This window comes from Chelmon rostratus, chromosome 14 (genome assembly GCF_017976325.1).
Source record: "Chelmon rostratus isolate fCheRos1 chromosome 14, fCheRos1.pri, whole genome shotgun sequence".
In the NCBI taxonomy this organism is placed as follows: domain Eukaryota; kingdom Metazoa; phylum Chordata; class Actinopteri; order Chaetodontiformes; family Chaetodontidae; genus Chelmon; species Chelmon rostratus.
In genome coordinates this window covers 16,039,284-16,063,908 of record NC_055671.1, presented here as the reverse complement: position 1 = coordinate 16,063,908, position 24,625 = coordinate 16,039,284, and the positions used below count along the sequence as shown (strand labels likewise).

General features: G+C 42.8%; 1 protein-coding gene across 1 annotated transcript in view; it reads right to left on the bottom strand.

Moving 5' to 3' along the window:
- Positions 1 to 642: 642 nt before the first annotated feature.
- nsg2 (neuronal vesicle trafficking associated 2) overlaps positions 643 to 24,625 on the bottom strand; it is a 36,659-nt gene continuing 12,676 nt past the window's right edge. Inside the window, exons 4-5 of the mRNA XM_041952965.1 lie at positions 3,187 to 3,297; positions 643 to 840 (exon numbers count right to left, since the gene is read on the bottom strand). Of these exons, the coding sequence (XP_041808899.1) occupies positions 643 to 840; positions 3,187 to 3,297 (309 nt within the window). The remainder of the gene's footprint in view (positions 841 to 3,186; positions 3,298 to 24,625) is intronic.

Below are 24,625 nucleotides of genomic sequence, written 5' to 3'. Positions count from 1 at the left end.
GTAGTGTAGTGTTTGACGGACGTGCCTGAGGTTACACAGTTTGGACAAGAAAGGCAGGAAAGAAAAGGGGCTTTGAATGAAAATACAGTATACACACTCGAAGAAAAAAAAAAAAAGACTCTCACAAACAGGAAGCTTGAAATTCAGCACCGACTCGTGCCTTTGTACAAAGAGTGGCCTGGTAATCACATACAAACCATCCACACGTTACAGTAAAAAACGAACATATCATGACCGTCAATAAATAATAAATTAGAGGAGGGGAGTAAACGTGGTAGCGAGAGAGCAGACTGTGTGTGTTCGTGTGTATGTGAGTGTGTATCAGCAGACGATGATAATCCCAAGAGAGCAAGGGTTCAATGGGGGATGCCCCTCATTAGAGAGAGAGCACACAAATGGGCGGTCAAGGTAAATCAGAATAAGACCTAGCATGTGTGGATTTATGTCTGCATGCATGTTTTTACTCTATATTGGCTTTATATATGTAGCTGTCGTGTTTATGTGCGTCTCTTTATGTCTAGATTTCTAAATACTCGCCTACATGTTTGTGTGTGTCTGTGTCTTTATCTGCCCGTGTCTGTGTTTCTTCATGTCTGCACGTGTCTGTGTGTGTTCAAAACACCCTTTGACCGCTCAGCCGACTCAGTGGCCCTCGCCACTCGGGGGTTTGGCGTCGTGCTGCTGTCCCCCCGCCCCTCCGGGCAGCCAGGGGGAGACGGAGTGCGAGGTGGTCTGCTTGGCCATGCTGTAGTGGCTGATCACTGTGTAGAAACGGCCCCTCGAGTTGGCATCCTGGGCGGCGTAGTAGGCCTCCAGAGAGGCCGGGATGCACCGCTTGTGCTGTGAGGGAGAAAGAGAACAGAGAGGTTCAGAACATTTAGCAGTTAATTCATTACCTTGCCAAGGTGGGATAAAATAAAATTCACTGAGCCATTTTGAGGTTTCTTTCTGAGGTTTGAAAGATTTGAGAAAAATATCTAATGCAATTTTTTTCGAATTTAATGTAATTTAAATTACAAGTCTGTTGTTGTGGTGGACAAAGTTTTAAATGAGACATGTTTGCTTGTTTCAACATGATTAGGACAAATAAAATAATGCAGATGCTTGGTGCCGAGGTCAGAAAAAAGCCAAACTCTTAAGTAAAATTGTGTTCTCTTCTGTAGAAAACTGACCTGTTGAGCTTTCATTATTATGATATTGTTTTATATACTTGAAATTACTCAATAATAGTCAAATACATTCAAATGTGACACGTTAGTGGCATGTCAAAGTTAAAATTAGCTTCATTCACCAAGGGGAGAAGCAACACAGATTGTGTTGCTTCTTGTGTTAAAAAAAAAAACAAAAACGCTATTGATCAATATAAAAATAACGTTCTCCAGCAGCAGAGAAAGAAAATATAATAATTTGTTTTTAACGTTTATGAAAAACTGATGGCAAACCAGAAACATCAACGTCAAATTTGCTTCCCCTGAACCAATAACCTATATTTTTATACATTTCTATATATTCCTTACACATCCCTTACATTCATTATAAATTTCATTAAAGCGAACAGGGACAAGATCGGAGAATCCATTTACAATACTGGAGCTAATAATATGTTGGAGCATATAGGGGGGAAGGGGGCTCATAATAATGTCGTGAAGGGCATGTGTATGTGAGCGTATCTTGAGTCCGTACAGCATTGGAATGTGCTTGAGTGTGAATACATTAACAACCTTGTGTGCAGTTGTGTAGTGCGTTTCCTGTATCGTGTGTGTGCATGCGTGCACATTTCTCTATCGACACTTATGCACCTGGTGCACGCGCATGTGACACTTCTAATAATACCCCTGCAGACTGCAGTCTGAGCCCCTGCAGAGGCTGTGGGCCTGAAACTAGATTTATTCCACCTAAAAGACCAGATTTGTCCAGAGACACGGACTTCCGAAGTGACCCCTCACAGACTACTGTGAAACTTAGAAGTGCAGCGCAGTGGAAAGTACCAGTGAGGAGAGGATGTCTGCACCCACATACTGCAAAACACCAAAAAATCCAACGGTAATACTGTCTATATCTGGAGAGCAGATTGTTGGATAAGAATGGCCGACATTAGCCATATGGATCTTTGGTTAGTGATCATAATGTGGTAATTATTGTCAAATAGACAGAAAGTCTAATTTTCATTTAATAGTCGACACAGCTAATGACATACAGCATGAGAGCGGCCTCCGCACAGTGTCTTTCTTTGGCTTGAAGAAAGCATAAAATTACACTTGATTACACGGGTAAAAAAAAATCACTGATATCATTGATTGATGATTGCCGGTCTGATACGCCTCATTAGCCTCTTTCTGTAACATGACCTCAGAAATTAGTAAAAGTAGGGCAGGAGTATTTCATTTTTTTTCTCTCCTCCCACAGGAGACTGGGCGGCGGACTCACCTTTAATTCTTTATTTAGATCGGAGGGGAGGTAGAGAGGCAGACGGTGAAGAGCAGAGAGGACGAGGCACCTTGCACGAGAACTTATAGGGAGAATATACTGAATAACTCTGGTATGAACAGCTGATTGGTCAGTTATCTAAAGGAATAGTTGGACATTTTGGGAAATACCACTCTCATATCTGTCGGTTAGCTTAGCACAGCATAAAGACCTGGAAACGGGGAAACAGCTAGCCTGGCTCTCTGCAAAGGTAACAAAAGCTTCCTTCCAGCACCTCTAGTTAGCACTGCATATTTAGTATATATAGATCATATATGCTGGACTGATGCTCCACCTGATGGTGTGTATCCCAAATTGTTGCTTTTGCTTTAACTGACAGAAAATAAAAAGGTGACAAATTTAAATAAATTGACCCTTTAAAAATGCAACTAGTGTCTCCAATTTGCTGCTTTTCTCCACTTTTCTAACATTGTAAATTGAATGTTTTTTGGTTTTAGACTGTTGGCTGGACAGAACAAGTGGTCTGATGGTGCAGCCTTGTGCCGGGCATTTTTACCTATTTTTTGGATATTCAACTGAATTATCAAATCAAAAATATGATAAAATTGTCAATAATGAAAACACATCCTGTGAAGGCAGTTCCAGTACCCACTTCACATTCCAGCTGCCCTGTTAACCACCTGACTGCTTCCGGGCTGTAGATGCTGTAGGCGTGTTGTAACGCTGTAAAATGAAATACAGGCCAATTATTGATCTCACCTTATAAATGAATCCATCCGGGCAGGCGTGGTCGTAGGTGAAGGCTTTATAAACCACCAGGAACACGATGCAGGCGAGGAAGGCCAGGGCCAGGATGATCAGAATCGTCACCTGGAGGAAGGACAAACGCTGGTCACTGTGTGTGTGTGTGTTTGTGTGTCCGCAAGATCAATAAAGGAGGCTTGCGAGTATGTGGTTACGTGCGACAGGGTTAGGGTTACACAGCGAGAAAGATGGAGTGTGTGCACTTGTGTGTGTGTGTGTGTAGTCATAATGAATGGTACAGTAAGATGCTGCTGACTGAGGTCAATGCCTCCTCAAGGCAAGGTGTTCCTGTTGAGCTTTGTGATGAATGACTCAGGTTGTGACACCATGTATGGACAAATATAAGACATGAAGTCAGTGGCGTAAATTAGTGGCACATGAGGGTGATTTCTCAGCTGTTTGACGATCCTGCTGTGTTCTCCTTCTTCGTCTGTTCTGTTTCTATGCGTTGATGCAGGATTTCTCTCTTCTCTCGGCACCAAGACCCTCAGTTTTCAGCATAGCAGACCCTTTACACAGCAGATTTGTCATAACAGGAAAAGCATGGGCGCTACTAATAACAGTAAAAACGACTCAATTCCAAGCCCTGACAGTGTGACAGGAAGCCAGCATGAACAAAACCCTGAAACTGAGGCAGCGAAATGGAATTCAGCCGTCATTAAACCCATTATTTACACCTGCGCTTTCCCTATTGTGACACGTCAAAATGAAATATGTCGTTATGAACTTCTAATTAGGCTTCTTCAATAAATAATGGCGGAATTAATATGCAAACAAACGTGACGTCCACATGAAATTACAAACGCCTCGCAGAAGTGAAAGTTCGAAGCTCAGTAAAGCTGCTGCTGACTTGTCTCGGCTTGCACAAAATCTTCTTGTCGTCCTCAAAGATATCAAATCCTGTTACGCAGAAGGTGAAGCGTAAATTGAGCTTAATAGACAGGACTTCCTTACAAAAAGCTGTGTTTCTATAACGACCAGGAGCATTAGGACTGGGCCATTAAAGAAACTTAACTGTTAGTGCACTTAGTGAGGACATGATTGTATTGTTATATCCAAATGATTGCAAGCAAACTGTAAATGTAATTATATTGAACATCAGTATGATTATTTTATCTGATTTGCATACATTTTTCCACATTAGTATATATAAAGCGATGTCGATTCAGCCCAGATGTCAATGACAGCCGCCACCGACTCTGGTACTGATGATGTGTATCTGAAAATTTAATGGATTTCAATTGTTGGGTATCTTGTTTTTGAATCAGCCTCATGAATCAATCAGCATCCTTCCTGGTACCAAACCTGTGCTGATTGTCGGTGCACTCAAGAAAGCAAGAGAAATCAATTAGGGCTTCATCTACTTTCTGAATGTTTCCAGCCGTTCACTGCTCGGCGCCCACGACAGAAATAAGCTCTTCCTCTTCTTACTGTGAAGGTGACACACAGATTTGCGAGATGCATTTCCTGAAATCTCGAGCAGCTCTAGGGTGTTCAAGTGTGCAAATTAAACCTCGCAGTCGCTGGTCTAACCAACATCTATTATTAAATACAACTGGAACAAACTAAAATGTTCTGGTCAGTTTTCACAACAAGGGACTGTGAAATGTTATCAGGATTTGCTTGGACAGAATCAAAATGCAACTGAAATGTGAAAAATGCTTAATAGCAGCCAAAAGCAGAGCTAATCTAAAATGATGGAAATAAATTTATTTCGGCGTACTGATGCAAACAAGACCGCCTCTGTGCAGTTTGAGGTGTGAAATATTCATTTCCCTGGCAGGCTAGACAATGTCGTAGTAAAGCAGATTAACATATAAAAGGATTTGTTTCCTTCTACTTTCTACTTGACACCCTGATTGGGTGCTTCTGAGCAAGCATTTAATTAGAATTATGCAAATCAAGTTCAAAGGATAGCTGTGTTTAAAAATGGTCCTGTCTGCCAAGTCATGAATGCCAGCGTAGGTATGTGTGTGGCGCATGCATACCTGCATTTGTGCAAACATCTGCTTTCCCCACACACTCGCAACTAATGCTGAAAAGTCCGATCTATCCCAGTGAGCCCGTTGAACACAACAGAATCTTTCATAATGGACGAATATTTCTCATGTCCTGTTTCCATTTCTAGAATGACATTAAAGCCGTTCCTGATTTACTGCTCCCCATGTGATCTGTCACAGCGATGTCAGGGCAATTACACATGGGTGTGATCATTAGTCTCCATCAGTGTTGTGGGGGTGGACAGGGACACGCAAGCTAAGTGACTGTTTACTCGGTGTCAACTGGGGGACACGACTCTCAGCCTTGGTCGCTGCTGACACTCTCAGTAAATTACATCTCCTGCATCACACACTAAAAGGACGTATTTAAAGTCATGGCGACCCGCCTTTCGGAGCGGAAACAGACGTAAAATGACTGATTAAGAACCACCCTGACCCCCTTTTACCCCCTTTTTTGAATAGTAATGCACATGAAACGGCTTATTAAGAAGAGGGATTACTATAAAGCTCCTCATATCATGGAGCGTGCAATGAGTGTTTTATGCATGTGGAGACCCAACTTTGCTTAGACACTTTGAAACATGAAACGAAGGCTTAAATCGCTAATGACTGAAGAGATTTGCTCTTCTGTGCAACTAAACTGCATGGGTTTGAATTATTTGTCTGTGTAGCCCGCTCACTCATGTCTTCTTTTACATTATGCTGTGGCATGGCTCATAACATTAACTGTAAATATGTTTTGCATGGGAGGTGAATTGATGAGGGGTCTACAATACGACCAACAGAACATATAACTCTGGCTGAGGGTGCAGAGCGGCTTGGTTAGCTTATAGCTTTACTATATAATAACAATAACAGGATGAAATATTTATGACGCTGCATAAAACAGGTGGTTCATGCATTTAAATTCCCCTTGTGATTATACCAGAGATTTTTGTATCTCAGTCTATATTTTCCTCATTCTGTCCCCTCACTCACCTCCCACCCATCCAGGAAGTCAGGAGGTTGCAGCACGATTAGCTAATACAGAAGACTGGCACCTCGCTAATATACACCAGAGAAGTTGGCCATGACAGGTTCAAGGACTGCTTGAAATGTAGGATATTCAATTTGCTTCACAATCCAATGCAAAATGAGTACAAGACATTATTGAGCTGTCAATATTTGTGACTGAAATGCACTTTAAATGAAACAATCATTACATTTTTACGATACTACATATGAAATTTAGCAGATTATTGATTGAATGAAGCTGTCTCCAACAAAATACATCATCCGCCCACTCTTTACTGACGCTTACGATTACAGATTAGTGGTACTAACCCTGGCGTGGAGACTGTAGCGTTCGATGACACTGTCGTTATCGATTCGACACAGCAGCAGCAGTGGGAGGTAAGAAGATACCCCGCCCTTTTAATAGAAATGATTGCTCCAAAATCCCTGTTGATGCAGCCGCGACCATGTGGCGTATAAATCCATTAAAAATCTATCCTGACCTTTCTCCATTATTCATAATCTGGCTGAACTCCGCAGTAAACCTTAGGAGGTCGTCATACAGCCCACGGATGAAGACCCCCCCCCCCCACCCGAATGCGTGGGGTGGATTCATACTTTTATATGCCGGTGTCAACTGGCCTGACGTAATATTCCTCTATGACGAGACAAAGCTCTTATTTATCGGATATTGGCTGAATCTGTGCCAGGGGTGTGGTCATATTGAGCATAAGCAAATAAACATAATACAGCAAAATACAGTAGACAAAATGAGAGTTAAGAGAGAAGAGAGGTTTTGGGTTTTTTTTTGGTCAATGCAAGGTCATGATATCTCGCAGCATGGCAGCCTCTCCCACCCACATCAACATCATCCAATTTTCTGTGGAATACAGTTGATATGGCTGTTTTGTCATTAGCGCTCCAGTACGTGCCATCCTACGCCACTATCAGCACCACCACAACCATCATCCTGTTAGCTGTGCAGCGCCGATAACAGACAGACGTTTGTTGTCCTTGGACGCAGGTGGAAGCACAGCGTGCTGCTGTAATTTGGGCTAAAAGCAACGTGTCCTTAACAAGTATTGGCTCCATCAGCAAAGGCTGCATCGACTGCATGGGCTTTCATCGTTTCACTGAGTCCACCCAGGGCCAGTAGAAACCGCGTGTTTCTATTCAAACAGATACAAAAAAAACATTCTGATTGTATTCAAATCTGCACTGAGTGAAGCTTTTATGCAAAACAATGATTTTACCAGCATCCAGGTCCTCCTGTGCACTCACACTGTTTGCCCACATGAAACTGGAACTGACAAATGAAAGCTTAAGAGCAAAGTAAAAGCTAAACACCCACAAAAGTAAACAAATCAGACTCATCTCTTACCTCTTTCATCCTGATGCTGTAAAGTGATCACACACGGGTTCACTGGTCTTTGTGCTGCATCACATTTGAAGATTTAGGTACTTCTTTCATTTAAAAGCAAAGGAAACCAAACTGAGCTGGAAAATCCACGTTTTGAAGATTAATAATACTGACAGGCAACATAAAAAAATACTACAAATTTGTCGCACGATTTGACTGAAATGACGAATAAAATTGTTCACATAATAGAAGACAAAGAGATCAGGTGCTAGAAACAGCCTTAAGTGGCTATCAAAGACTTAAAATCTCAAAAATGCTTATCACAATTTCCTGAAGCCCAAGCTGATCTTATCTAATTGCTTGTTTTGTCTAATCAACAGTCAAAAAGCTGAAAATGCTCATTTTCACAAAAGGCAGACTTCCAAGTGTTGAGCCTTGAGTGGCCCTCATTGAATATCTAACCAATTCCATTCACTGACAACAAAAGCAAGTTCATATTTACAGCTGAGGAGCTGGAACTGGTGAACATTTACTTTGTTTACATTTAATTTGTCATTCTGCATGTTTTGATGCACATATTTACCCTGTCCGCTTTGTTTTTCTGCATCGCAGCGTCCCATCAGGGAAACAACAGGTGGCTGCAGCGCTATATGACTGTTGTGTATTATGGAGAAAGACAAACAATCAGACCAGATTACAAAAGATCCAGAAGGATTGTTCATCTGTTCTCCATCTTCCACATCTCTGGCTGCACATTAAGCATCCACAGTCTACCTATTGTTGATGTTTACTCACATCTTTCATAACACACACACACACACACACACACACACACACACACACACACACACCTCCTTATTTTCTCTAACACTGACTGTGTGGTAGAAAATAATTGATTTATAAGTCTGATATTTTCCACAAAATCCACTTCCCTTTAATTATTTACGGCTGTGCAGTGCATCCTAAGTTCAAAGGCAGTTTCCTAAATGGATCTGCTTCTTCACGGCCCACCTCACCACCATTCCACATATGACTTTCTCTCTCTCGCTCTCTCTCTTTCTTTTTTTTTTTTAACGCCACGCTATGTTAGAAGGCAACACACCACCCACACTCTCACTGCTGGAACTTGACAAGCCATATGGGGGAGCAGACACCTCCTCACATTCACTCGAGGAAAAGGAGGAGAATATGTAAGCGTGTGTGTGTGTGTGTGTGTGTGTGTGTCTGAGCGGGGGAGAGAGGGAAGGTGGGGGTGTGACAGGAGAGAAAAATGATGCTGATAAAAACAGATAAGAGAGTGACAGAAGGAAGCAAAGTGAGAAATAAAGGAGGCGATGACGGAGACAATAAAGCAGCGAGCGAGAGGCAGCCACAGAGCGAGTGACGGAGATCAAGGGGCAGATGGAGAATCTCGTTCCCCCTCTTGGTAGCAGGTGGCAGAGACAGACAGACAGACAGGCAGGCAGGCAGGCAGGCAGGCAGCAAACACAATGGGATTTCTGTTGATGCATCGATCAATACACCACTGAAGGTGGCATAAACAACTATTTTTCATTCATTTTCTCATTGCCCCTCCACCACCTCCTCAATAGCAGCACAAAGGAAGCTCAATCCTCCAGGTTTCTATGGATTATTTTCTTTCTCCGTCGGCAGCGAAGCCTTGCGCTGACATGTCGAGCTACATGCATTAAAAAGCGCTATTAATATCAAACGAGAAAAGGTCTAATATTAAATACATTTTATCTTGGCTGTAATAATCTCTAATGCCTTTAGGGAAGTTTCCCAGTAATGAAATTAATGGACTTGGTGACAGAATGAGCCAGAGCAGAGAGAGTCTCGCCTAAAAAAAAAAAAATGTAAAAAGCTGAAAGGTCAGAAAATGTCCACCAGACTCGACATCCAGCAGTAAAGGATAGGACAAGAGAGGAAAACCCTCTCATGAAGGATAATTCCACGTTATTACAACTGTAGTTAATTGCCGAGATCTCAGAAAGCATCATTAAAAAGCAGAAGAAGTCAGAAGAGGCAAGAAACGAGTGAGGTGGTTACAGCAAAAACTTCAAAAAAAAGGACATGAGTTGAATTTGTCTGGAATTATCCTTTAACTGTTCGTTATATGGCAGCAGATTAAAATCAGAATCAGCTTTATTGGACAAGAGTGTTTGGCTCTCAATGCATTTGCATCTAAATGTAGGAGGTGAAAAAACAACAAACAAACTATCTGTATGTACATGCATATACTCTTTAGTCATTCAAGTGTTTTCAAGGCCTTTTCCACAGCATTTTGTCTTGTCATAGTTAACGCACAGGTGTTACTAATTACGTTAACAATATTCAGGTGTCCCGGTGAGCCGTGACAGTGAGCCAGCATGCACAATACCAGGACCTGATCCTGAAGCAGCTCAATGGAATTCATTAGTCATTCATTTTGTTATTTACAGCTGTGCTGATCCGACTGTGGAACATGTCAAAATGTCCCCTGTAAAAAAAAAAGAAAAAAGAAAAACAGCTTTTCTCCTTCTTCTTCTTTTTTTTTATACAATTTTAAATTGCATATCCGCAGGGTTCAGACTGCTGGACCAGACAAAACAAGTCATTTGAATACATCTCCATGTGCTTCTGGGAACTTGTGACTTGTGATGGGCACTCTTCTTTTGACTATTTTCCTACATTTTACAGAGTAAACAGCAGATGATGAATACAAATGTTGCAGCCGTAATCTTAAATATGACGTCAGACATGAATCTCTTCATGCTCGGTTCAGAACTACAATGCAGTGAAAAATGCTCTCCATTCATTGGCTGTGGGACCTCATCATCTAGCCTCAAGTCTGGATGGAAACGTCTCCCGCTGAAGCGTCTGAGCCTGTTCATCAAATGTACAAGCCCTTAAGTCAGGGATCAGCTACATAAAAATGTAAATGAAATATTCCCGCATCCTCCTCAGGCCCTTTCGGAGCGATGGAATCAATGGGGTGGGTGATGGCGAACCTGTTAGGGCAAGTGGTTGGAAACTACGACCAATAACTGAAATGTCACAGGTTTGACCCCTGCGTGTCCTTGAGCAAAACACGTAGCTCGTACCTACTCCATCACTGTATGTGGAATATAAATGTGCAGGTTGTGGACAATTTTCAAATGAAGAAAAAAATCAGTTTAGGACAGAGTATCTAAAGTAAAAGCAGTCGTTCTGCAGAAAAATGCCGCCTGTGACTGATATATTTATATAAATCACATTATAAGATAAATACTGATGCATGAAAGTATTTTACTGTTGTAACTGCTTCAGGTGCAGCTTGTTTTACAGTTGGTGGTTCACAGCCTCCTGTCGGGGTAAGGCCCCATTCAAAGGTTCACACGATAAATCTGAGGGGTCAAGAGATGATTAATGAGATGAGAGGAAAGAAGTTCTGCTACATAGCTTTGTACTCCCATCCTGGATGTTTCTCTAAAATTTGCTTTTATTGTGACACATTGGATAATTTGGCCTCTTTGAGTCTTGTATAGTCATTATTATTAGTTTAGTTTAGTTTTGTCAAGGGGGCACAAGCCGAAAAGGTCTGAAAGCGCTGGTTTAATCTTTAACAACGCCATGCATTTTTTAATTTATGATATTTTTGTTTGTGTAAAACCTAAACATGAAAAGTAACTGTAGCTGTAGTGATGTAAAAAGTGCCAAATGTAGTGGAGTAGCAGTAAAAAGAAGCATAAAATGTGACAGTACATGAAAATAAAATAGCACTGTACAGTACTTGAATGAGTGTACTTACTTTCCGTCATTGTGGTTTTGAGACTTATGTTCAGATACCAGCATGATGCCACAGTTCAAGAGAAAAACATGTTTTTCTAAATTGGTATTTTTAGAGCCACTTCTGCTGGATGTGAGAAGAGCACATTGTTTTTCCACTGACGTTCTACTTTTTGCTGCGGTGACTTTTTCCTCCCGAAGCATCTCCGTGGAAAGTTTCCCTTTTGTTTTTAGTGGAACAAAGAACAACTCTCAGAGCATGGATCTTTGGGGAGCCAGCTACCTCAGAGCGGAGTATCTGAGACGGGGCAGAGGGATGTCAAGGAGACTGTGTACGGGGGATTTGGGCTCTCGAGGACTGGCTATCCGGTTGAGACGAGCGCTGCTGCAGTAGTGTGGCAACAAAGCACAAACACTCGGCTGCAAAGATTCACCGCGTCTCGGATGGAAACGCAAAAGTGCCAGACTGACAAAACGCGAGCTTTTCCTCTGATCTCAGGTCAGATGGAGTCTGCACACAGGCGCTCGTCTCCCTCAGAGTTTAGCAGGAGGCTTTGTGAGGTTTCGTCTAGTGAGGTCATCAAGCTGCATTGTTCAATATTTTCAAAAAAACAACGAATGCAACATGGGCTTAGTGGAGTCTTATGAAGCGCCCATGCTGTTTTTCTGGGTCTGTGAGGGGATTTTATTATAGATCTACCATTTTATATAAAGGTCACTGTGATACAATGAAGAAAACAACTCATTCGGTGAAGCTACAGCAGGGTGTGTGTGTCGGTGAGAGCAGTCTTGGATCACAGAATTTAAGGATTAAGACAGATTTGATCATGTTAAAGCCTCTTTGCTGTACACACAGAAAGAAATTACAGAAATGCACAAGTTAAAAACTAAATTCTGCCTGGTATGAACAACATAATCTCCCTCTCTGAGCACATCCAGGGGTGAATCGGTTGCAAAAACTTTGTACTTGCAGCCTCCTCCATAAAAGCGGAGTGAGAGTTGCTGAATTTTCTTTTTAACTGGATCAGCTTGGCCATTCCACTGACTTGCAGGAACAAAGTGAGGCCTCTAAACTACAGTGTGTTCAAACTAAATAGGAGATATACCAGCCAGAAGCAAATTAGAGGACTTCTAAACTCCCAACCACCCGTGAAAAGTCCAAAAATAACACCAGTAACAACTGATTTGTGCAGATTACAGCCTTCTCATTTCAAATTTACTGTTTTTTTTTTTTTTTAATCATCTTAAACCACAGGATCACATCCATGTTCGTCAGTTCCACTCATAAAAATCAAACGTTTCCGACGCAATTGCGAAGGATCCGACTGCTCTGATGATTAGCCGGGAGACGAGAGATTTAAATCCTGCACGCTATGAGATAACGTGCTGACTGTCCGACTGACTTAGCCTATTTTCCAGAGGGCGACTCTTTACAATCTTAAAAAAAAAAAAAACATTTTTCATGAGACAATCAGCCTTCATATCATGTTTTGTGTTCCCAGCGTTAGTGAAGATCAAACCTTTTCTCAGGGATAATGCTTTTTAGAAACGTCTGGGTGGCTACAAATGTACAACGAGATGGTCTGACTCTACTGGAATACTAACACTGCCTTCTGTGTGTGTGTGTGTGTGTGTGTGTGTGTGTGTGTGTGTGTGTGTGTGTGTGTGTGTGTAGATAGCCTTATTGTGACTTTTTACTTCCTCCACTGTTTTGTAGAAAGATGTGTCATTCAAGAACATCAAAAGTCTTTCCCTCGCACATGCACACAGACTGTAGCAGCACCGAGTGAGACACTGCATGTTCAGCAGGAGATAGATGCTAATTATGCTAATGTATCCCAATTAACCAAGGTCTCTATGGAGACAAAACTTCAAAGGTTTTGTTGGAGCACGCCGTCGCACTGGTTAGAGATGTCGCCCAGAGGAGAATGTGCTCTTGGGGTGCAGACTCCAATTCAAATAGCAGGTGGGCTTAAAATGACAGAAGCAGGAAACAGAACAGGGTCAGAAAATGCATAAACAAGAGCACCATGAATAAACAAGACACGTGCTGCAACCCCGCAAAACCTCGACATGACACTCACTTGCTCCTAAAATATGATCTGGACCCACCGTTCCCTCGCACCTAAGAAACACGTGCACCGAGGAAACAGGCAATACTAATCGATAATGACAACAGAGTCGAACGTGTCATGACGTGGACACACGAGTCTGCGCACACGAACACACACACAAACAGGCACTCATTACGAATCAGTAATGAGTCTCTGAGGAGACACTAAACATCTGGATAAGATTTGCTAATCAGCTCCTACTCTGCTAAATGAAGACGTTGCAAGAGAGGGGATATTGTTTATGATGGGACCCGCCTCTCAGCACACACACACACACACACACACACACACACACACACACACACACAGACAGAGAGACAGAGAGCACACCTCCAAACAGTTGTTTACATCACAAGACAAGGTTCATTACTCTAATGTATCCCCAGCTCTCAGTCTCCTGGGCATTTTTTATGTTCTGCATATGCTCCAGTGTGTGTGTGTGTGCGTGTGCCTGTGTACATGCATAAATGTGCCGGGTTGCTACTTCGTCGCTCTTAATGGGCAAATCAGTTTGCAAATCACGCTGACAGGTGGCTTGAAATTCAACTCTTCTCCACTCTTTCTTTTCTTTTTTGTCTGTGTTTTTTTTTTTAACTACATTTAATCCCCAAAAATTGTCCTGAGAACTGTTGCAACAACCTGAAATACTGATTTTGAAGAGACCCCAAGTTTATTTTACAACTATAAAAGAAAATCTTCTACGACATGCTGTTTTTAACATATCTACCTCTTATCTTTGGTACTTTCATTTAATTTTTAATATTGTTTTTAATTTGACTGGTTTGTCTTGTTGTTGCCCGTTAAAGCACTTACAAACTTATCAGTTTTATTTCTCAGTTGCTCTATAAAAGTAGTAGTACTAGCAGGATAATTATTAGCTAGTGCTATTCTTGTGGCTAATGGCTGTACATTACTTATGCATTTTTAAACATAGATTATTTGAATATTTTAAAAATGTATGTGGTGATTTATCCCACGAATACAAAGTGAATACAGCAAATTCAAAACTAAATTAGCTTCAGCTTGTGGATCAGCCAGCAAACAATGGAAATGCCTTGAGAGCCATGTGACGCCCTGACGGCCCTGCTGCGGCAACAGAGCAATCACAAGAGAAAGCTGCTCAGACAGAAAAAATACGAGGACTAAAAGTTGAAGTGACAGATAAAAAGGATTTTTGGACTTGAGTGAGTGGGTAGATGGGGAGATTTGGGAGAGAGATACGATTCAGTGGGGAGGCGGGAGTGTGAGGATTTGTCTTGAAGAGAGGAGCTTTAGGGGTAAAACAGATGATGGGGAGAGACTCTCCGCTGCCTGCTGCCCTCGTCCTTGTTGAAAGATCGCTTCACCGTTTTTACCAATCACAATCAGTTAAAATCGAGGACACTCAGCTGGGGAAGATGATTAATGATACTAATAATAAATAAAGACAGTGACACTGCCGACACTTGGACTGTGAATGCAGCGCAAGTAACATATGTGCTGGAGATGAGGGGATCGATCGCGAGGACAGATGTTAAAGTGAGAGGAAGCAACAGAGAAGTGGAGGGTCAGACTGGTCTTCCTCAGTCTGCCTGTCTCCTAATTGCTCCCATGGCTCAGCCTGTCAGAAGAACAGCGGCGAAGTGATGAGCTCCGGCCGAGGACAGGGAGCGCGATGGCCGCTCCCTTCCTTCCTTCACTTCATCATTTTCAACGTGGACACTTCAGAGCCGGCTCATGGTTCCAGTCCTGTGATGATACTGACCGGCCACACATCTGCCTTAAAAAAAATCGTTCATTAAAGGATTACAGTCCCACATTTCATGGGAAACACTAAGAGTGTTTTCTGATCCGACAACGGTTCAGGTTTGGTTAGGTTTAAGCACAAAAACAACTTGGTTCATTAAAGATGGTGGTTTGGGATGCACTCATCCGATCCGATCCGATCATTATCAAACAACGATTAGCTGACCTCATTAAGCAGATCAGGTGTCAGCCAGGCGTGACAGATCCACCTTAAATACAGTTTCTTTGTCTTTGCCATTATACAACTTCAGTGCATCTTCTATTAGTAACATTGATTCAGTTTTAGTGCCACAGTTCACCGATTTCACTTCTTTTTTAAAAAAAAAACTAGCTGTATGGGGTCAGTGCTAGGTTTGGGAGGATACCTTGAGTTGAGGCATCGTAACAGCAGAGAAACTGATGGCTCCTTAGTTAGAAGAACAAGAAAAGCAATAAGAATAATCAATAAAAGTCCAACGTTTTGTTGGAACATCCATCCGCGCTCGCCTCCTCCCTCTGCTGCTGTATGAAAAACATCACGCTGCGTCCTCCTTCACTCCCGAAGGACCAAATTAATAACTGCTACAACAGCTAGAGGGCTTTGTCACTTAGAGGGACACATCGGCCGTTTTGGGGCACTTACTGAAACGTCTGTCCTTTGTCTCGGGGGGGGGGGGCAGTCTCACAGGTGATAATAATGACACATGATTCAAAGATGGTAAACAAAAACAGCTGTCTTCCCACACAGCTACAGACATGACAGACAGCCAAACGTGGTTTATAGCTCGCAAACCCAGCCGGCATTATCGTCAGCGCGACCTTGTTTCTCTGTTCGTCTTAATCAAAAGAACTTTCACAAACCTGATCGGCTCCATATGCTTTTGATGACGTTTTGACACGCTGGAAAGAGACTACACAACTCAGCTAAGCAACAGTCTGCATTCATCTCTCATCTTAAAAATCCATTAATTTAATGAGACATGTATACATTTAAAAAAAAATCCCTATCTTGCAATTTCATGGAATCCTTTGAATATAGCTGCATCAGCACCAGACACTAATTACTTTTTCCTCAGGCACTGGCCTAATTTTCCCGCCATATTTGTATTGAAATAAGCTTAGAAGCTTTAGAGACGTCCTGCTAGCTATGAAGACACAAAGTCACAGGCAGCTTCCAACCAAAAGAAAGGGCGTCTTGATTCGATCCTCTCACTAACTAACTGGTCAAATAGATGCATGTATAAGTGCAGGTATTCGCTAAACATCCATTCCTACCATTCCTATCCAGAGCTGTGGAGCAAAATCATGAAAACAGACTGAAAAAAAAAATGGCAAGAGATTTCATGCTGTCAGACTGTATTGACTCGTTGGCCATCTATCAGACTCAGAAATCCTTTCTAGCCTTGGCAATGCCTGAAAACTGAGGTTGTAAGTCCGACAGTGGAGTTTGTATAAAAACAACACAGCCTTCCAGTCCATGATCACAAACTGGATTTTATCTTTGCCTTAAAGTCCCCGTGCACTCATAAAAAATATTCTTCTTCCTCCTCCTGCAGTTGCAGTTTGAGCTTCGCTGCGCAGGATGATGCACATGCAGAGTTTGACACTGGAAGGCAGTTTTCACATCCTGCAGAAAGCGGAGGCAGTGTGCGTCCAACAGTTTTAAATGAGGGAGAAGGAATAGATGTCATTTTAAGGATTTTAGCAAAATAATTGAATTTTTTGTGGGGGAAAAAAAAACAAATTAGACACGAATTATTATTCAAAGCAGAGTATTTTATCTTAAAACGTGTCTGAAGGGATCTTTGAGATAAACAGTAACGTGCCGTCAGAATTTTATTCAAGTGTTACTCATAGGGTGAATGGGCGAGAGAGGTGATTTATGTATATGTATTCACATCTGCTGATACTGACAGGCAGACAGTGATTGAAGTCTGCTGTCCTTTGAGGTGCTGCTTGATACGGGATCTGAAAGTAGAAATAGAGCAGAGCAGAAGCCATCTGGACTTGTAAATCATCCCAAATATCACTCGCACAGCGGCGATGTCTGTCTCTGTCGTCATATGTCTGTCTGTCTTTCCGGCGGGGCCCGAAGATGGCGAGCTGTCTGTCCGCCCAGCCTGCCCGAAGCCTGTCTGTGCGTCTCGTATGGCAGCTGACACAGCGGGACCTCTTCGCGGTGACAAATGACTCAAACTGGAGTCGACTTTGAGGCTTTTGGGACGGGGGACTGACCTAACCGGGACTGTGTTTGTGGTCCAGTGGAGCGTGAAGACACACGTACGGCACCATCCAGCTGCATGCCGGGTTTGATTTTCCGGTTACTTACCGGTACATCATATTCAACTCGGCCTATACTGAGCATCCTGAGCAGCCTTAACCAAGTCATAATTTCACAATGACAACTCAATGTGTGTGTACATCGAGTGTGTGTGTGAGCATGGCGAGGCTCTAGGATCTTGGGATCACATCTGGCTAGTTCATTTTGTCTGAAGCCAGTTTTGAACAATAAGGCGCCTGTGAATATCTGCCAATAGGAGCTGGCACGGTTATAACAGGAACTGTGAGTGTGTGTTAGAAGTGTTGTAAAACGCTCCCCAGAAGCGAGTTTGATGAGAGCGTGAGCGCGCTGCCACCGATCGTTGGCTTGTTATGACACGATAGAGAGGAAAGGAGAGAAGAAGAGGGTGAAAGGAAGCAAAACAGCGAACAAACGTGCGAGCTGGGCAGATGACGAGCGGGAGGGAAGGTGAAGGAGGAAGGATGGCAGGAGGGAAGGAAAATGTGCCAAACGACGATAAGTAGCCGGTAAGGTTGCCGGGCTGAATCCAAGAACAGGTTAAGAAACCCTCCCTTCTGTTACCAATTACTTTCAAGGTGCCTTTGGGCAAAACTGCAGCTGCTGAGGTGCAGATAATAACACTGCAAGACGATTGCTACATTCAAGTCAGCTCAGGACTTGTTAAAAATGAGCTCCAGCATGTGAGAAAAGAAAACTGAAAGTATAACAAGACAGCCCTTAGGCGTTGTCTGTCTGTAAATGTAGTCATGTAATGCATCTTCTACATTGTGCTACTCAAGGATCTGCAAGAAGTACATAGCGGTGTATACACTTTTCATATTCTCCCATAAGGTAAACACAGAGGTTTCTTGTAGGCATAGTTTTGTTTGTTTGTTTTTTACTGCTAAAAATTTCTTGGCTGAATTTTCTGAGTTTTTTTGAATGCAGCACATACGTATCTACTGTCACTCTGGATGAAAGTGCTCACTCTAAAGTAAAAACCATCTCAACACCTGTTTGATGAATTGCCATGAAATCTGTACAGGCATTCACGGTCCCCGCAGGGTGAATCCTAATGACTTTGCTGAAGCCCTGACTTTCCCTCTAGCGCCACCATGAGGCAGACATTTGTGGTTGCGAGTGAAATGTCTCAACAGCTACTGGACGGACTGCCGTGAAATTTGGTTCAGACATGTTCCCCTCAGGAGGAACGTTTATAACTTCAGTGATCCCTTAACTTTTCTTCTTGCACTGTTATTGGGTGAAAATGTGCGTTGTTTGGTCGCAAATACCTGCAAAACTAATGAGATTCCCATCAGCCTCAGCCGAACTAATAAGCAAATGATAGCATGCTAAACTAAAATGGTGAACACAGTAAACATTATACGTGCTATTAATCAGCATGTTAGCATTGTTGCTGTGCACATGTTAGCATGCTCACTTAGCTAACTACCATCGGATGATGAATGAACAAGTGGAAATCTGATAAAATCAATAGTATAAGAATCAGAGTGAAAATCAGGTTTTAAAGATACCATTTAAAGTGCAAATACTCTATATACTGTACTGTAGTTTAATTGTATATTGTTTCTTTACTTCTTTAGAGGGACCCCTGTGCTACATCAGCAGCATATTCACATTCATCCCACCACATTTTCCTCTTCACTTTCCATTACCTGCCTTCATCAACAGTGTCTTCATGCAGCAGGAAACACATCAAGGTTTGGATGCATTGAGACATCAAATTCAGCTGAAAATCTGTGCAAAATATGGTATACTGCCCGATAAATAACCTAAAACAATTAAATAAACCATAGTTTCAAGATTTATAGAGCTTTAGAAATAGATGACCATAGCCAGAGTTGTTGCTGCCTTACAAAAACACATTACCATCTCTGTTTTAATAATACCTGCATCACTCCAAGTGCAGCAAAGCAGTTTGGATGCTCCCACATGAGCTCCCCCTCCCTCTGAAGTTCTCCCGCCTTCAACAGCACCCATGGTTCAGAGTATAATACTAGTGCTGAAGGTAAATCAATTGTTCCCCCGTTGCTCACTTGAATGTGTGTGTGTGTGTGTGTGTGTGTGTGTGTGTGTGTGTGTGTGTGTGTGTGTGTGTGTGTGTGTGTGTGTGTGTGCATCAGTGTGGGTGTTTGAGTGCAGACGACGGCGATGAACACTCCCCACAATCAGCATACTATTAGTCATCCATACAAAACGAGGAAGAACAATACGTGGAACAGGAGGCTGTGCAAGGTTTCGAACCACAGCAGTAATTACCTCCAACCTGACAAACAGAGAAGGCCTTCTGTGGAGGCGGCAGATTGCAGCAAAGCTTTTATCGGAAGGCGAAGTGGAGGTAATAATGGGATAATTGTTTTGGACGATGGCTGCCTCTCCCGTCGTTACCTGCACAGGCCTGCTAACTTCTGCTGGCACTGAGCGGGTTCGGCTTGGCAGTCACGGTGCTGTCATATAGTAAGTGTCTGTGTGTGTGTGTGTGCATGATGAGGTTTGTTTTGGCATTTGTCTGGGTGTGTGAGAGTGTCAGTCCTGCAGGAGTGGGTGTGTGCACGTGGGCTTGGAGTGTGTGCGTGGGGGGGGGGGCCGGCCAAGTACACCATGTTTTCTGGACAGCGAGCGTGCCAGAAACCAAGCAGGACAACATGAATTAAATCTCCCTTTCATCAATCTCTACACCTGCATCTCTCAATCCCTGCCCTGCTGCACCAGACTAATCCATTCCTTTCCACGCTAATCCTTTCTCTTCCACGTCTTCATTTTCAGAGATGCTCTTTGTGGCTTTTTCTTTTCATAGGAAAGTCTGCAGTTGAGAGTGGTGGCAGGAATGGAAGAGATGGGGAATAGATCTTTTGCAGCAAAGGTCATGAGCTGAATTTAAATCAAAAACACTGCAAATACCTTTCATCTTTCCCAACCAGTATTGGAGTCTGATATTTGAATATGATAAAAACACTATGGCCATATTTGTTTTTTTTTTGACAGAACGCACAACATTAACATGGAAACATCTAAAAAAAAAACCTTTACAGTATATCAGTATCACACTGCATAGTTTCACAGGTGCTACGTTCCAATTCTGTGTACTATGACTTATATAGAAGTAATATATACCTCCCTGTGATCCTGTGCAGTAGATACTGTACATGTAATGCTTCATTCACTACAAAAAAAAGCACTGCCTCTGAATGTAATGGTTTGCCACCACAATGCTAATGGGGACACCAGTTTAGTAAGACATAAACATAGGAGGCAGGGTTGTACCATCTTCCAGCACACAGAGGTAACAGGGAGGTAGTCAGGCTGGACGGTGGCCATACAAAGCGTAGGACTGTGACACCAGAGACCGAAGTCGGTCCTACTAACCAAATGTGGTTTGGGTTGTGCTAAATAAAACACTGACTTGGGAAAGATAATGGTTGATTTAATTTTAAAAACATTTCCTGTCTTGCAGTTGACTTTTTCTTACATTTAAGCAGGAGATTTTTTTGTCCTTTGGGTTGCCTAAACGTAATCATAATACCTAGGGCTGAATAATTATATAATAATATTGAAATCACAATATGGCCAGATACAATATCCAAATCGCAGGAGGTCCATTTTTTTTTTTTTTAATAAAGGTAAAATGCGTCACACACCATTATAAATGAAGCCTGTCCCAGCCTACAAACCATATCTCCAGACATAACAAAACATGCTCGTTTAGCATCGACGTGACCAAAACTCATCATTATTTTTTTCAGCGAAAATGAAATGCATCCGGGGCCTTTTTAAAAATATAACATATACACTTAACTATCATTAATTAATCTTTAATTCACCTTGTTTTCTATGTGAGGCTCGCTACAGGAGGGCTTTTGCAAACACTATATACGTCAACATCCTCACTGAGACCTTTCAAGTTCACTTCAGTTTGCTCGACATGCAGAGAAGTTCAGGAGCCTTCAGTCTGGCTTTGTTTTAGCGAGTTAATGAGGAGGGAAACGTGCCCTCCTCGGCTCGTTCATGGAACAAAACAACTACAGGGAATACGCTGCATCTCAGGTCCGCTGGGAGTAATCAGAAAGACGGAGAAAGAGAGGGCGGGAGGGGGGTAACAGGCAGGCGGCGGGGGACAGAACAAGAGCAGGAGCGAGGGAAGAGGGAGGGGGCTGGGACACGGGAAGCGATGGCACATGAACCAGGTCTAAAGGGAGGAATCTTTGGGAAACAGAGAGGGAATGGATGAGAGAGGCGAGGAGAGACAGCGAGGGAGGAGGGAGCTCTCGTGAGAAACAATCATCATATATCTGCTCTCACGCCCTACTTCCACCACATTATAACTGCATTTTTTATTCTTTATGCTTTATTTTTTCTGAATAACGCAGTGTGAATATTAAAATGTCTCCAAAAAAATCACCCATTTTGCGATTTTCCCCCATTTGCACCTAATTTTGTCTGCTTCTTCACTGCAGAAGGATCGTTCTGTGCTCACAGTAACACTATCGTGGCCACGTGTGTCACTGTGGATTAAAAGCCGCGACTAAATGCCTGTCTTTTGTAAAACAAGCTGCACTGCATTTCGAAATAAAGCAGGTTGAATCAAAAGGCGGGGGTGCAATGTAGTAAGCAAAAATATGCAAGGAAAGGGAAGAAGAAAGCAGCAGCAGGGAAGGAGAGGGAAGTGGAGAAAAGGATGGAGAGTGATAAGCAGGAGCAAGGCGGTGAGGGAGGGCAGATTAGAGAGCATTTTACACTCTGAGCTCTTCATCCATCAACACAATCTGCGAAGCTTTGAAGAGAGAGGAGATGTGCAAGCTTTTCATCCAGAAATGTTTGCTCTGTACTGCATTGCACGCTGTGTTTGTATGTGTGTGTGTGTGTGTGTGTGCGCACGTGGACATGCCTGCGTGCCTGCAGAATCAGCTCTGTCAGTCAGGCAAAGCGAGCGCTTCAGTCGAGCACCCCAAACTAACCGACACTGCACAAAATCACACAGGCTGAAATGTATTTCTCCCTAACAAAAGCTGACGTTGTGTGGCGAGCCAGAGATGACAGCGAAGTCTGCGGCAACATTTTGGGCCAACTCTGACGAGCAGCAATCTCTCTAAAAAGTTGGCTCGGCGTTGCCGCGTGGCATTGTGCGCATTTTTGAGGCTGCGTCCTGATTTGTTTGCCCTGCTGCAAGCGTCAGCCTGTCGAGCGTATGCTAAAAGAGAGCGCCACCGATTTTCCATTCAACCCTGTTTAACACTGTTACTCATGATGGACTGTTTAAGGAAATGCAGCACAACCAAAGATATCGTCTTTTTTATTTTTTTATTCTATTCTTCTTTCTTTCTACAACTGTTGCCTACAACACCCACAATGCAACTCACCAGCAGAAAGTTCAGTCAAAGGTTCAGGTGCGTTATGCTAGTAACCGCTAATGTAGCCTTTTCTACTGTATGTAGCCTATTAAGATCAATAAAACTTACACAGAACATCTCCCCTCTCAGTCCTCTTAGCATTGAAATACAGACAAAATACACCATGAGATGATAGAGTTTACAGATTTTATAATACAGTTTATACTAACATGGTTGCCCCTTTCATATCACCTGGTCAAAACAAACAATTCTCAATTAAATTTCTAGAACATTTACCCTATCACAAGACTGTATATCTGTGCACACGCACACACACACACATACACACACACACTCAGCTGCTCAGCCACTCCAGATAATTGCAGAGTCAGACAATTGCTATGTCACTATGGAGAGGCTCACCATTGCAAACAGAGCTAGAAGCGGTCGATGCTAAGACAACACAACTTTCATCAACCGTTTGCTCAAACACGACTGAGAAGCGGGCGAATTCACTACTTGTGAATACTACTTAATAGCCTGACTTATGTTCATCCAAAAGGGGGAAACAGCGCCACCAAAATCCCGCTTGTAGCTAAAAATACACTACAGTGCTACTGATGAGACCCATCATGGAGCATGAATGGAAAAAGTGAAGGGAGTTTAAATCTACTGTTCTCGGTCCTCGTGCAGGGAACGGGCCCCCGGTGCAGCTGCACTGGTTGCTGTACGAATCGATATTGCGAATATCACTCACTCCTATCAATGCTTAAACCTGTGCAATGTCAAATATAGCTCATAAAAGGCTGGGGGACTTCCTCCCCTTTATCAGGCTGTATTTGAAATCAATAAGAGATTCCTGGAATGCATGGACAAAACAGGTAGTTTCTCTCCATAGAGGATTCCTAACATGCTTGCCCACTATGTTTCCCTTTCCAAGACACCGAGCTCATCGTGGCGCTTTGGAGTGCCGAGAGGCCCAAGTGATGCAGTTTTCTACTTAACCTTGGCGACAGGCTCTGACACGGCTTCAGTGTAGCAGTGTGTGAATATACGGCTGTGTGTGTGTGCGTGTGTGTATGTGTGAGAGAGAGAGTGTGTGAGAGTGTGTGTGTGTGCGTGTAAACACATCCAGCCTCATCCAGACAGATTTCACAGCCTTTTTTGGTGTCTGATATCTAATTCAGTTCTCCTTCGCTTTGAAGGATCTTTCAGGCCAGAGCTACACCTCTCATTTACACACACACACACGCACACACACACATCTGCACACGTCTGCTTTAGCACTTTCTCTCCTCTCTCTCTCCGTCAGGGTTGCCATGGAGGGAGGTTTTCTTTGCTGCCATGACAACGTGACTTGTCTTTGGTCTCCCCTAACGACAGAAGAAAGGAACAGACAGCGCCTGGGTGATGTCGATGTTTTTGGAAAGGTAACAGTGATTCTCACACACACAGCTGAAGTCGCCCGTCCTAATCTGTACCAGAGAAGATTAGTGGTGGAAGACGCGTGTAACGGGTATTTACACTCGTTAGCCGAATATCAGTACACTGTTAATATTAACCAAGACTGTGGCTATGGGCTAGATCTAATCAGAAGTCTAGATACGTCTGTGGGAGCTGGTGGTCAGCAATCAATAAGGACACTAGAGGCAGATAGTTAGCAGGTACCTTGTATTGCAAATGAATGAATGATAACAACTTTAGTAAAAGTAGCAATGCAGCAACATAAAAATACTCTAAGTAAAAGTCCCACATTCAAGATCCTACTGAAGAAAAAGTATAGAAGT